Source organism: Acomys russatus, chromosome 13 (genome assembly GCF_903995435.1).
Source record: "Acomys russatus chromosome 13, mAcoRus1.1, whole genome shotgun sequence".
Taxonomy (NCBI): Eukaryota; Metazoa; Chordata; class Mammalia; order Rodentia; family Muridae; genus Acomys; species Acomys russatus.
Window position 1 is genome coordinate 49,428,433 of NC_067149.1, and position 14,919 is coordinate 49,443,351.

At 41.6% G+C, this 14,919-nt stretch overlaps 1 protein-coding gene across 1 annotated transcript in view; it reads left to right on the forward strand.

Annotated features, from left to right (window-relative positions):
• LOC127197670 (murinoglobulin-2-like) overlaps nucleotides 1-14,919 on the forward strand; it is a 110,820-nt gene that overhangs the window by 17,369 nt on the left and 78,532 nt on the right. The window contains exons 12-19 of the mRNA XM_051155648.1: nucleotides 5,216-5,443; nucleotides 5,625-5,697; nucleotides 8,213-8,361; nucleotides 9,838-9,987; nucleotides 11,118-11,279; nucleotides 13,058-13,263; nucleotides 13,841-14,069; nucleotides 14,755-14,881. Coding sequence (XP_051011605.1) covers nucleotides 5,216-5,443; nucleotides 5,625-5,697; nucleotides 8,213-8,361; nucleotides 9,838-9,987; nucleotides 11,118-11,279; nucleotides 13,058-13,263; nucleotides 13,841-14,069; nucleotides 14,755-14,881 — 1,324 coding nt within the window. The remainder of the gene's footprint in view (nucleotides 1-5,215; nucleotides 5,444-5,624; nucleotides 5,698-8,212; nucleotides 8,362-9,837; nucleotides 9,988-11,117; nucleotides 11,280-13,057; nucleotides 13,264-13,840; nucleotides 14,070-14,754; nucleotides 14,882-14,919) is intronic.

Below are 14,919 nucleotides of genomic sequence, written 5' to 3' on the forward strand. Positions count from 1 at the left end.
ATAATAAGTGAGTTCACCCAGAAGCAAAAAGAGTTAAATGGTATATACTCACTTATATCGAGACACTAGTCCAAGGGGTACGTCCCCATGAAAAACTTTACCTACCAGGAAAGTGGGTCAGAGGGGAGGACATCTTATTGAGACTTTAGGTGTGAGAAGCCTGGGAGAATGAGGAAATAGAAAGATACAGAGGGTCCTGGAAAACTACAGGTGGGTCTGGGCCCTGGGGTCCTCCTCAAACTATGGCACCAGCCAAGGAAAATATAGGCAGTAAACTTCGAATCCTTTAGTCATCTTGCTAACTCTGGTGTTAGGTGTTAGCTTCTGGTGTGCTTCACAGTTCATTGAGAGTGGGTAGTTGGTGAGTGATTATAGGTCACGTGCCCTTGCCTGTGGGGATCAGGAAGCTGTTTTCTGTAACAGGCATGTGACCTGGTTTCTGCTCCAGGAGACTTTGTTCTACACCTTAAGTTGCTGCCTGGGTCAGCAGAGGTAGGCTTCTGCCTTATTTCGTTCACACTACTGAGGGGATTCAGACTAACTGTGTTGGGGACCACTGTTTAACTTTCTGTCCTTATCCCTCGACACAGTCCAGCCTCTCCCAAGCATGTAGGAGACTGTGGCTTTATTTGCCCAATTGTCTGGTCCTGGACTGCCCTGGTCCACAGACAGGTTCCTGCCCAGAGCAGTCTAGAAAGCAGACCAGTCTAGATTGCACACTCTTTGTGGTTCAGTCCTAAGGAGCTGCAGCCACACCTCAGACTCCCTTCCAGACACCCAAGGCATTCCAGCTTCTCCCACAAGTGTGGGGAGTCCCTCCCAGCTTATGGGGACTGTGGCATTACCTGTCCAATTGTCCAGGCTCAGTCCACCATGGTCCAGAGACAGGTTCTTGCCCAGAGCAATCTAGGGAGTGGACCAGTCTAAATTGCGCCCCCTTGGCGGCTCAGTCCCAAGGAGCCACAGCCACAACTCAGGCCCCCTTCCAGACACCATGGGCAGTTCAGTTTCTCCCACAAGTATGGGAGTTCCTGCTGGACTGTGGGGACCGTGGTTTTATCTGCCCAATTGTCCAGGCCCTGACCACTGTGGCCCACAACAGGATCCGATCCATATCAGTCTAGATAGCAAACCAGCCCAGATTGTGCACCTTTGACAGCTCAGTCCCACTGAGTGGTAGCCACAATTTAGACACCCTTTCGAACTCTCCGGGCAGTCGGGCAGTCCAGCTTCTCCCATGAGCATTGGAGTCCCATCCGAGCCATGGGGACTGTCCTGGCCAGGTTCTATCAGCCCAATTGTCGGCTGAAGCTGACTGCCTGACCCAGTCCTACTACCCAGACCGCACATGCTGTTTCTGGGTACTGTAGGCTTCAACGCAGCTTCCCCATGGACTGGGGTGGGGCGGGTCTGAGGACAGATCCACTTGTTTCCCTCAGACTTTCCCAGGTCAGGGACTCTGGTGTTCCACCGCCGCACACACTGCGCCTGGGCTATAGAGGCCAGCTGCAGTCTGCAGATGGGTTCCATTCCAAAGTCTGGAGAGTGTGTTCATGTCCTCCATGGGCTGTTCTTTGGCCCAGGGCCAAGCCCGCCTGTGTTCTGCACTGTGCAGGACCCCACTCACCTAATGGCCCCTACTTCTTGCAGTCTGTGGCTCCCAATCCAGTCCGTGGTGTCCGTGCAGTAAATCTGATACACTGAATGATAAGTGCCACCATCTTGAAACTCAATCCAAATTTTTTAATTTTAGAGCAAAACACAAAGGGTTTCTTATCATTAATAAAAGTATGAGCACATATTTTGAGCAAATTCTTTTTAAACACACTATTTCCCACAGTTTCTTTTATTTTACTTAGTTTTTATATATCTCAAGTCAGGACCTTCAAGAAAAAATGATTAAAAGTCTGTATAATCTATTCAGTCAAGGATAGGTACTGTATGTCCTCAAATTCATTACCCAAATATGCAGTGCTCATATACTCAAGTAAGAGACATTTACTGTTTAACTGAATATGGTTGATGTCAGGCACAGAGACAGACAGAGACACAGAGACAGACAGACAGATATCCAGCAAGCACTAGAAATGCAATCTGGAGCTACACTAAAACAGGAGATCTGTAATCTGTAGTCAAATGGAACTACACAAAGATTCCCTTGTAAATCATAGCTTTGTCAGATATGTCATAAGAGGGAATCATTTGAAGAGAACCCCACTATTTGACTTACTACCAGAGGTCTCTGAAGGCCCTGCAGCTTTACCTCTGACTCCCAATTGTCTGCTCCCCTAGTTGGCTCAGTAGGCACCTCCCACAGAACCACTGTGGGTAGAAGAATGTCAATGGTGACTTACAAGCATTTGCTGCTACAAATTTAAATGATGGAAATTATAATCTATCTTATAGAAAGAAATTGAAAGCATGTCCCTTTGCAAACAACAGATAGACTCTAGAGACATGGATTGGAACTGGGCATGTGGGGGTTTGGGTGAAGAAAGAAAAAACCAGTGTAGTACTCACTAGGTGGTCAGCCACTGTCAAATGGCTTCATTTTGGGAGCTTTCTAGATGCTAGGAGAGAAGGAGTCATTTAGAGGATAAGATGTCAAACTTTACTATCTCCAATCCTCCACCCCAGCACACGCACATGCACAGGCACACATGCGCATCCTGGTGGAGCCTAGAAGTAAAGCCTTCGGAATGAGCAGTGTCTTCTAAGTCATAATGGTTTGTTTTCCTTTTTCTTTCATGGTTTAATTTCAGATTTTCCCATCCTTCTTGTTCTTCCCCACTCCTTGGAGTTTTTTGTTTGTTTTTTAAATTACGATAGAAAGTATGAGGTTTCATTATGGCACTTTCAGTTGGGATTGATGGCACATGCCTTTAATTCCACCACTTGGGAGGCAGAGGCAAGCAGATGTCTTTCAGTTCAAGGCCAGCCTGGTCTACAAAGTGAGTCCAGGACAGCCAAGGCTACAACAGAGAAACCCTGTCTCAGAGAAGAAGAAAAAAAAATAGAAAAAGTAAGAGGTTTCATTATGGAATTTTCATACAGGTCCCTTAATCCTCTTCCCACTATTATCCCTCTATCTCCCAGAACCATCCCACATATTTCTGCCCTCAATAGTCTTTTTCCAATATTTACATCACATAGTTCAGATTTTTACTGTGTTGTTACTTGATGTTTTTTCTCATATTGGACCTCATTTTCTTTCTCTCTGATCTTGATTCTTTTTTCTGTTTCTCAGACACTGGTTTGCTATGTTAGTAATAAAATTTATCTCAATGTTTAAATTTAACTGTTAATTTATATTATATTTCCCTCTTTCTAATTATTGAAATTGGGGGAATAGTAGGTATTTTAATTTTTTTTATTGTATTCACACACCTGCTTTTCTTGGGTGTTGACGAATTTATTGAAGTTCCTCCATGTTCCAAAGGTTTATGAGTACATTTGTATCGGTTTATAATCTACCCAGTGTAGTGCTCCAGCTTTAAAGTACATTTCAGATTCTGTGTCACTTATTAGCCATCTTAGGATGAATTGATATATTTTACTGTAAGAGATAAGTAAAATTGATTAGCCTTTGTCTAAACTCAAAAAAAGTTAAAACCAAATTTACGAATCAGAGGCAGCCACTATAGCACATAGTATGAAATCCACAGGGTTCTTAGAGAATAGTATGAAAGCTTTCATTCTGATAAATTAGGAAAATCAGAAGAAACAAATGAATTTCTGGATATTTATATTATATCAAAAGTAAGCTAAAAACAATGCTTAAAAAATCCTACACAGATCAACAATGAGAAACTGAACTGAAGATGTAAGTAAGGGAGCCCAGCAAAATTAAAGCTGAGAGTAGAAAGAACTCATTGCTGAATTAAACAAAACTTCAAAAAAGAAATATTGTTTTAAAAAGCTTCAAATGGAGGAATTGCACCAAAATCATTCTGTGAATGTACCACAACCCTGTTAGCAAAACCAGACAAGGATAAAGAATGTAGAACTCTTCACACTGATTCACCTAGAGGGCACAAAGTGAAAGTCCTCACTGAAATGCTCCCATGCCAGACTCAACAACACATTGAACAAATGTATCATGATCAATTGGTTTCATACTAAGAATACAGGGATGGTTTCACATTTGCAAGCTGATAACTGTAAACAGCTTATAAAAAGAAGAAATTAAAAATCACACAGTCATCTCAGTGGATGCAGTAATAGTCCATTTTCAAGACACCAATTACCAATGGTCAGGAACACACACACACGCTCAGCACATCTGGCTATCATGAAAATGCAAGATGATACTATGTTGAAATTTCATCTCACCAATCAAAATGGCTACCATCAGGAAAAGAGATCTTGGCAAGGCTATGGGAACAAAGGAGCCTATATGCACAACTGATGTTTAGGTAAATTAGCATGGCCATTAAGTTCAGAGCTTCTAAAAAATCCAAAATGAAGCCAGTATACAGTCCACGTTTACCACATCCACATAGTTCCCATATGCACCAAAGCCAAGTTACATCACCATGCCAATCTCAGCACGACTCTATACAGCTGGCAATGGAGCCAGCACCAGTGCCCATCAGTGGAGGAGTGGATAGAGAAAATAGGAAATATGTGCACCCTAGACTTTTACTCATATATTTAAAAGGGAATCACCTTATCTGTAGAGAAATGCATGTATTTAGAAATTGTCAATTTAAGAAAAAATTATAAGACTAGGAGAGAAAATAAAGCATTGCATACTGTCTCTCAAATGTGGAATCGTAGGAAAGAATAAAAATGAAAGCAGAGAGGCCCTGGGAAGAAAGAAGAGAGCTGGTGGGAGACATAGGATTGTAGTAAGTGGATGAATATGGTCAGAGTACATCATACTAATGTATGAAAATGTCTCAGTCCTGCATTACTTTGCATATTTATTCAGCACTAAAACTTAATTTGTAAAAATTATTTCATATGTATTAGGTGCTCAACAAATGCTTCCTTTGTCTTAAAACCTAACATACTTGACCTTTTCTTGCTTCATTGGTATAATATTTGCCTCCATTTTGAAAATTCAGGGTATCAGGCATAAATTCATCAAATAGATTTCCTCTTCCTTTTAAAGATGTACAAAATATGCAGTCATTAAAAATATGCTGGCTATTCACAGAAGAGAGATTCTGCCGAGTAGGCAAACTAAGCACAGTAATTGTTGCTTCTCCAGGTGTACCACAAGGAGGAATACTTTTGTCGGAATTTCCCTTGCATCGAAGCAGAATATGGAGTAGCACACCATGTGGCCTACAGTGTTTATTCCATCAGCAAGAGCTACGTCTACATTGAGAAGGAAGCAGGCATCTTGCCCTGCAGCCAGAGTCACACAGTTCAGGCACATTTTATTCTGAGAGGGACTGCCTTGAGAGTGCTGAGAGAGCTCAGTTTTTATTACCTGGTGAGTTCTGGCTCCAAGCTGAGAAATACAAAGAATCCTTTCATCTCCTGACCACGTCTCTCCTGACACATTGGGTTCCGGGCTGGGTATTTCTGCCTGGGTCTCACACAGTAGACTCATCAGTGAGAAGAAAGCCTTCTAAAATACAGATGTAAGCTTGGAAAATACTTTTTTATTTTAGGTCGTGGCCCAGGGCAAGATCATCCAAACTGGAAGCCACACTCACCACTTGGAGGCACGAGACCCAGGAAACTGTAAGTTTTTTTCCCACCCAGCAACAAGTCTCCAACTGAGTCCACACATGCTCACCAGTGGACTCTCACCACTGAGTAACTAAGGATGCCATGATGTTTGTAAGTCTCTGTAAACACTGCACAGCAGGAGCTCAGGGTTCTGCCATCTAATGTAGGTTATCACTCATACATTGACCTTCAGGAAAAAAAGTCTCAGATTCCTAAACTGAGTCTCATTCAACAATGGTGAAAACTGTCTATTCTGCAGATGTAGCACCTGAAAACACAAAGTACACCAAGATACTCCCCAAGTAAGGAATCTCTGTGTTCATGTAGAGATTAGCTGCAACAGAGCAAAATGTCTTATCTTAGTGTCTGCCCAAAAAACTCTGGAGGGTGCCAGCCTTGGTCCTTAAACCATTCTAGCTACATTGATCTTGGTGTATTTGACTAATTTTTATTATTTCTGTTATGTGTGTGGTGCTTTGGGGTAAGATGTCAGGGTCAGAGGCATCCGATCCCCCTGGATATCCTGAATCTGGAATTATAGAGTTCTGAACAGTCTGGTGTGGGTACTGGGAATCAAACGTGGTTCCTTTCATGGAACATCATGTGATCTTAACTTCTGAGCTATCTCTCCAGTCCCTTTACTTTTATTTTTAAAGACATTTTACTTATTCTTTGAAGGTCACATGTATTAATACAATGTACTTTAATCATACCTACTACCCACTAATCCTCTCCAACTCCTCCCTGGCTCCTCCACCAGGCTGCTTCTGTAGCTTAAAAGAAATGAAAATCCCAACCATTTGATTTTACCAAAGGAGACTCAGGAGCCAGATGCTGGGGTGAAGACCTGCCAGCTCAGAGAGGCAGAGAGAGAGCCCAGCTGTCCTTCCTACTCAGCTCACATCTCAAAAGAAAAAGTCCACAAAGCTCACTAGCTCAAATGACAGCCCAGGAGGAAAAGGCCAAAAAAACCCAAGGCCAAAGGCTTGCTAGTGCGAAGCCCAAAAGAAGCCTCCTTATCCATGCTTTCTTAAATACCCTTCTCACTAAGTCCCTTCTTACTACTTAGTCCCTGTCAGCTGGTTTCTGGCTCCACCTCTTGACCTAGGCTTAACTTATTATATCCTGAGTACAGAAAGCTCTTGGATTAAAGGTGTGTTTTAAGACTGAGCCACACCTGAATCACCTGTTTACCATAAACAGAAAGTTCTTGGATTAAAGGTGTGTGCTAGGGTTCAACCATGCCAAATATCAAACAGGCTTTTACAGATCACAATCTCAGGGTTCACAATGGGATCAAATATCCTGCAGCATTCTTCCGTACTTTATGTCTTCTGTTTTATAGTTCAGTTAGTATTACCCATGTGTGTGTGCGTGTGCTATAGGGCCATTCCTCCCCTCCATAGCTATCAGCTGTCAAAAGCTCCTCAACTAAAAGTGGGTCTTCATGAATCCCTCCCCATCCATGCTGGGATGTTGACTAGGGCTTGATGTTGTGAAGGTCTTGGGCAGGGGATCATAGCTGCTGTGAGTTTATGTGTGAAATCACCCTGTGGTGTCCTGATGTCATTTACTCAGTTCTACCACGACTTGACTCAATTGTCACTTCCTTAATCAGGCCTCTTCCACCTGTTCCTATTAAAACCCCAAGTTAACACTGAATCCTGATATTTGCAGTGCTCATAGTCTTGCCATCCTTACCTTCACAAATGGCACTTGCCACATGCAAACATATTTCCTATAATTTACCTGTTTATTATTGATTTCTCTTCATTTGGAATATCAACCACATGAAGTACATTGATTTACATATGTGGTGTCACAGATATTTTCCAAGTACTTTCTAGAAGTGGCAGATATTTAATTGATGCTCAAAAAGTTTACTTAAATGGAGGCTTCTTTGTAACTGGCCAATTTAAAAAACTAGTTAAGTATGTAACCAAATATCCAGATAGTTCTTCCTCAAACACTAAGTGGGAATCACAGAAGGTTTGGTAATCTCCTCAGCTTCCACAAAAATAGCAGCGACTTCAATTGCATAATTTTCTCTCAAGAAATGTAAATACTGTGAACATTTCAGTGAGAAAAATTGTTTAACAACAAATATATGTTTATGATTGTCAAGTGTGGCTGGCTCCTCTGAGATGGCCATTGGTTTTCAGCTGAGTACCAGGCTGTAATTTCTATTATTTTTCCTCTTACCTAAATAATAAATGAAACATCAGTTGAGGTGTTTCATTCTTTTTTATAACAGGAATTGCTAACAGATGTCTTTTGGGATGCTAAGGTATAGAAAATACAAAGTGTTAGTATATGATTAGCTATAATTTGATGGTGAGCCCCTAATGGGGGGTATCTTGCAGTGAGCTCCCTATATCCTTGTGAGGTCATTAGCAAGCAAACAATTAACTACAGAACAGTAAGAGCATCTTCCACCTACAGACAATCCTTCAAATCCCTGTGTTTAGTCATTTGGGTTTTCCTGTCAGCATACTGATCCGTTACCATCTCATCCCATTCCCTTTAGCTCCAGAGAAAGGCAACTTTACCTTGGAGATCCCTGTGGAGTTCAGCATGGCCCCTGTGGCTAAATTGCTCATCTACACCATCTTGCCTGATGGAGAAGTGATTGCAGATTCCGTAAATTTTGAAATTGAAAAGTGTCTTCTCAACAAAGTGAGTAACTTATTTCCTAAAATTTCTATTTTAAAAGGAGGGGTTGGGAATGTTTTAAGGACATTTCAGATAAGTAAACCAAACCCAGTAATTTGTGTGTACCTCAGTGGCAAAGGTGTGTTCAGCACCAGAGAGCCAGATTTCAATTCACAAACCTCCAAAATGGTTGGAGGCTGAAGAGGAAAGAAGCAAGGAATTGGGGAAGCAAGAGATGGAAACCAAATCCTTAATAATGAACTAACTCAAAGTCCTATAAATTAACTTTTTTATTGTATATATCTACCCATGCACGTGTGTATATGAATGCACAGGATTCCTGAGAAGTCTGTTTTCTTCCTCCACATGAGTCCAGAATATCAAGCTCAGGTCACCAGGCTTGACGGCAGCTGCCTTTACCCACCGAGCCATCTCATAGACCCTACATGTTACATAATTTCATGCAAGACCAGTAATAGGACCCTCCTTTCAATAGAGCCCAGGCCACAGCTATTTGCTTCATTCCCCTGAAATTAATTAAATAGGAATAATTGAGAGATGAATGATAGAGATGGCCAAACAGAGATAGATAGATAGATAGATAGACAGACAAATAGACAGATGATAGTTAGATAGATAGATAGATAGATAGACAGATAGACAGATAGATAGATAGACAGACAGATATATAGATGAAAGAAAGAGATAAATGTAGACACATCTCCAATTAGAATACTGATTTTCTGCGGCGCAGTGGTAGGGCACGCCCTTAATCCCAGGACTTGGGAGGCAGAGGCATGTGGATCGCTGTGATTCAAGGCAAACCTGATCTACAAAGCGAGTTTAGAACAGCTAAGGCTATACAGAGAAACCCTGTTTGTGGACAAAAGAATACTGATTTTACACTCCAGCTATAAGTCTTATCATGAAAAGGCCCTTAAAATGGAGTAAATTCAGGGCTTCAGAGCACTTGCCACATTGAGTTCTGATAAAAGCACTCATGTAAAAAAAAAAAAAAAAGTGGGCCATGACTGCAGGCTCCCATATCCCCAGTGCTGTGGAGGTCAGAGGCAGGAGAATTACTGGAATTTGCTGGCTGCCTGTTTAGCTCCAGGATCTTGAGAGATTCTCAAGAGAATGAGGTACAGAGTGAAAGCAGGCCACCCACACCCTCCTCTGCACTCTGCTGGACACACAGGTACATGTACCTGTGTACACGTGTGCTTTACACCACACTCAAGTACTTGCATGTGCACACATACCAAAAATGAGTTATTTGCAAGACTTTTAGGAAGCCAAAATGGACTTTTTTTTTTTTCTTCAGATTTTTGACGAATCTCCTGTTTTCCTAAATCAATCCAAGTGGAGAAAGGGGAGGCTAAGAGCCTCAGCTAAGCTTCTGGAATTATTTACAGCCTGGAAAAACAGACATGCAGTGCAGAGTTACAAGGTGACTCCATGTGGCAGAACCCTTGCTAAGCTTGAGTTCCCTTCCCACAGGTGGACCTAAGCTTCAAGCCAGACCAAAGTCTTCCTGCCTCACAGGCCCATCTGCATGTCACAGCTTCTCCTCAGTCCCTCTGTGGCCTGAGAGCAGTGGACCAAAGCGTGCTGCTCCTGAAGCCTGAAGCTGAGCTCTCTCCTTCCTGGGTGAGTCCTGGTCAGCTTCTGCCCAAGAAAGGCCAAGCCCAGAGGCTCTGAGCAGGAGGAGCCTCTGGTGCTATATAAAGCAGTGATCATTCAGTCACTAGGGCTCTTGAACGTATGTATACTGCTTTTAATGCTAAGGACATCTATAAGGGAGCTCCACATTATACGATCCCAAAGAACACCTCAGAAAACTTCAGCCAATAAACTCAAGACAAACCAGGAAGTAAAGCAGTCAGTAAGCTGCAAAGCTTGCATGTGATCCAGGCCCTCTGTGTCATTGTTGCTCCTATCTTACTCCAGGAGTGACTTCTCCATTTCAGATGCTCATGAGGAGCTTTTCATAATGAAGCTGCCAGTGGGAGCTAAAGGAAATGATTTATAGAAATTGCATCTTGTACATCTCAAGAAGCCCCCAAATAAGAAAAAGATATAACGTTTTAAATTATTAAAATTTGAAATACGAGGTTCTCAACTTGTTTTGAAATTTTCAGAATCACAACTAAAAGCATAAACTATTTCCAGGAGTCTCACCCAAGTTAATGATAGTAAAACACTTCTTTATATTGAATTAAGACAGGATTTATTAGGAATGGTTACAAAGTCACTGTAATAGCTTAAGAATTATTGTTCACACTGGCTAAGACCATGTTTTAAAATGTAAGGTGCATATGTCCATTTAAAAAACAGAAATCATTAGTCTGAATACTGCTGGGAACTTACCAGTCTTAAACAAACACGTAAATTAAACCACAATTTAATTTTACTTAAATTGTGAGATTTCTTATGGTGCACCTGCATAAAATGCTTTAGAAAGTACACTACTAAAAGGTTTTTCTTTTGAATTTTTACCTTCTCCTAATCTATTAAATAAAATATTTCTTGAGAAATTGTTGTAGCTGACAAATAGTTTAAATATGTTTAATTTTAAAACTCATGTACTGCCTGAAGGGTCTGACAAAAACAGAAAGGGCGTTCCCTTGCTCCCACCACTCTGCCCTACCCATGCCCTGGGTGTCAGTACTTTCAACGATTACAGGTGCTTCTTAAACATCAAGTGATTTGCTGTGATCACACCATTTTCTTTCTGTGTCTTCCAAGAGAGAGGACCCCTTGTCTCCTGTTTCTTACAGATATACAACCTGAGAGAAATGCTGCACAAGGACTCTAATCCAAGTTCCCATGAGCTGCCCGAAGATGAAGACCTTTGTGTCTGGCGTGGAGATAAGGCCCTTGAGGGCATCACACACTCAGCAAGAGAAGAAAATGAGAAGGACGTCTATGAATACCTGGACGTAAGCCATATTGTCCTCTAACATGCTGCTCTGTGAATTATTTAGGTTTAATGAAACACCATTATCAGTAAAGAATTTTAGAGTTGTGCCAGGGATTTGAATCACTGTCAGAATATCCACCTTTCATGTGGTAGATCATGGGTCCAGTTCCAGGCATTCCAAAAACTGCATCTTGGAAATTGCCCGGTCTGGCTAATTTTTTTTTCTCTTTTTATTGAAGAAACTGGCCCAGGGTGGGTATTATTATTATTATCATTATTGTTGTTGTTGTTTTCTTGAGACAGGCTCTCACTATGTAACTCCAGCTGTTCTAGAACTCACTGGATAAACCAGGTTGGCCTCAAACTCACAGAGAAATGCCTGCCTCTGCCTCTGCCTCTGCCTCTGCCTCTGTGATGTGTCCAGGCCCATGGGACAAATCAAACCAGGGTTCAACTGAAAGAGGGAGTAGGGATTGAAAGTGGGGGACAGAGACACAAGAAATAATGAGTAAAGTCTGGAAATTTCTGATCAAGACTCATTTTAACGCAGACTAGTAAAAACATATATAGGAAGGTCAATAGGATCTATTCGAATCCCATTCTCCCTAGCCCCCAGGCAAGAATACAATGGCCTGAATGGCTCCCTGTAAGAACTTCCTATTTCTCTGAGTAGCTCCCTGGAAGAACTTCCTTGATCCTCTGGGTGGCTCCCAGTAGGTTCTTCTCTATTTCTTTCAAAGGTAAATAGTCCAAGGATAGCCTAGAACAGAAGAACTCCTTTGACGAAGGTCAGCAAATCGAAGGTCACAGCTTGCAGGCTAAGCACGGGATTTCTAACATGGCAGAATTTGTCATGGCTCCCCATACCTCTGCCTCTCCCTGGCAAATGCTGGAAATAAAGGCGTTCTCCACCTTTTAAAAATAACATCATTGTATCAGAAAGTCCAAGCATATGCATCACTATGAACTCTGTGCTGTTCACTTCACTCTCTAGAGTATGAAAAACACAATTTAAATAGAAATCTTACTTGAAATGTGAAACTGTATCTGACATAGTTACTGTAATTTTTATACACACAGAATTTTTTTTCAGATTTTTGAGATATTTTGCTTGATTAATATTCTCTCTTCTAGGACATGGGTTTAATAGCATTAACCAACTTGAAGATCAAACATCCCAAATTATGTATACCAGTAGCAGGTAAAGTAGCAAACCACGGCTTATTTACAGAACAAAAATAAATGTGAGTTATTTATCAAAGGTGATAATAAAATTGTAGAGCACATGTATAGCATCCAAATAGGAGACAAAGAACCCGAGCTTACCTGAGCAAAATGTGCTCAAACCCATGCTGGTACCACAGGGAGGATGAAGGCTGGAGGCTCTTCCTTCTTTGCCTGAAAATAAGGCAAAAATGCAACAGTTACTCTACTAGAGAATCACTGTGTGAAGTGTGAAGAACTTTTTGCAAATGTATCATGAGAAGAGAAGAGAATTCCCTAAGGAATAGAGATGAAGCAGTAATGGGAAAACCAGGGCTTGCAAATAGAAGTAAGAATAGTCGAAGAAAAGGCACCGAGTCAAAGGGCACATACTCACCCTTCATGCTCAAGCAGCACTGGCCATTTAAAATATTGACTCTAGTGTGAGCCGCTTTCAGAGTGCTGCACACTGTCTCCCAAACTGAGTGATTTAATGCATAGTTTTCGATGTAATTGTAACAGTGTTTAATAGTCAAGGAGAAACCAAAAGTTAAGCTACATTCACACTGCACTTTGTATCCCATTGTACTCAAGCACTATGCTCACCTCTTCCGTCATGACGTCACAGATTATGAAATGCTGTATGATGGTGGAGCTACGATTACTTTAGACCCTTTGGCTGGACGCTTAGTAGGAAAAACGTTTCCATCACACAAGAAGCCACAGCTTGAAGATTCGGTTGCTGAGACCATTCGAAAATATTTTCCTGAAACCTGGATCTGGGATTTAGTCATAGTAAAGTAAGTAATTTCCAGTTGTATGATTTGGGCTGGGTATGAATTTTTTCATTGTTTTCTAGTATTTCTCTAACTAATTTGTATCATAAACAAAGGAAATGGATAATTTTAAAACACATAGCATACCAACCCATCAATGCATCAATGTATGTATTTCCATCACTCCCGGAAAAAATGCACATAAACATTATCATGTACCTTTTTATGCTTACAACCATTCAGGAACCCCATAAGTGAGGCAGTCCTACATGGAGAAGCCCACTAGACTGCAACATAGAGTAGGCCATGTAGGCCGAAAGTTGTGCGGTATTTCAGAGACGGGAGTTCAGAGAAAGCTTCATATCTATGTTCAGATTTCCACTAGGGCTTTGAAGGGCCATAGGCTATGATCTGAGTTGTGAAAAGAGGACGACAGAAAGACCTTTTATTTCTCCATTTGGAGTCCTGTTTACACTGTTCACTTCCTATCACTCCTCTGAAGGACTCAATGGGGCTGTGTTCCATCATGGTTAATGGTCACCATCTCAGCAATAACCAGCAGATGTGCTCACTTCCTGTGCTTCACCTTCTCCCTCCCCAGCTCCTCAGGAGTAGCTGACATGGAAGTGACGGTCCCTGACACCATCACTGAGTGGAAGGCCAGAGCCCTCTGCCTGTCCAATGACACTGGACTTGGCCTCTCCCCTGTGGTATCTCTCCAAGCCTTCCAGCCCTTCTTCGTGGCGCTCACGATGCCCTACTCTGTGATCCGTGGAGAAGCCTTCACGCTCAAGGCCACTGTGCAGAACTACCTTCCTTCGTGCATCCGGGTGAACACCTTTCTGAGTTAAGCTTGTCTAGAGGGGACGAGGACAATTAGTGTGTGCAAATTATAACTGAGAATTAAATGAAAGGAAGGAAGAGGCTGTATTAAATCCATCAGTGCTGGTTCCAAGTGCTCAATTTCTAGACTCAAGCTAAACATATACAGCACAACGTTTAACAGTATGGACTCTACATAAGATGTGTTAGGTGACTTTTTTGCCCATATTTAAGCAATACATGCTGTACTGACAGAGACAAGACGTTCTGTGAGGCCTCCGTAGACAATCAAAAGATACAGTCCATGTAGATGTATGAGGCTCTAGTCAGGAGAAAATGGCATACTGTTTACAGTGGGTTTTACCTTTGTTAGAGGCAGGTGTATACTTTAGTAGTTAAAAATCTAGTATAGTAAATATATTTCTGCCATCAAAATAAAACAGAGATAGCGAAATATATAATTTCCCTTCTTTAGGTTTGTTTAGATAATGAATGGTGATAGTTAATAAAATTGTGGACATGTTTGTTCATATGAAATTCATGACCTTTTAGGCTCATGTTTTTTCAAGAGCACCCCTCCTGATCTCTTTTCAACACAAATACCCTTCACATTCTTTCACCTATCTCCTCCCACGCGTTTGTGCTGTCCTTATATGGTAACATCTCTGCTATTTTCCTCCTGTGGCACCACAGGTGAGTGTGGAGCTGGAAGCCTCTCCTGACTTCACAGCTGCCCCAGTGGTAAAAGACCAAGATTCTTACTGCCTCTGTGCCAATGGGAGGCACACCAAATCCTGGTTGGTAACTCCCAAATCTTTAGGTGAGTGAAAAATTTTGTAAGGGGACTTTACCCAGAAA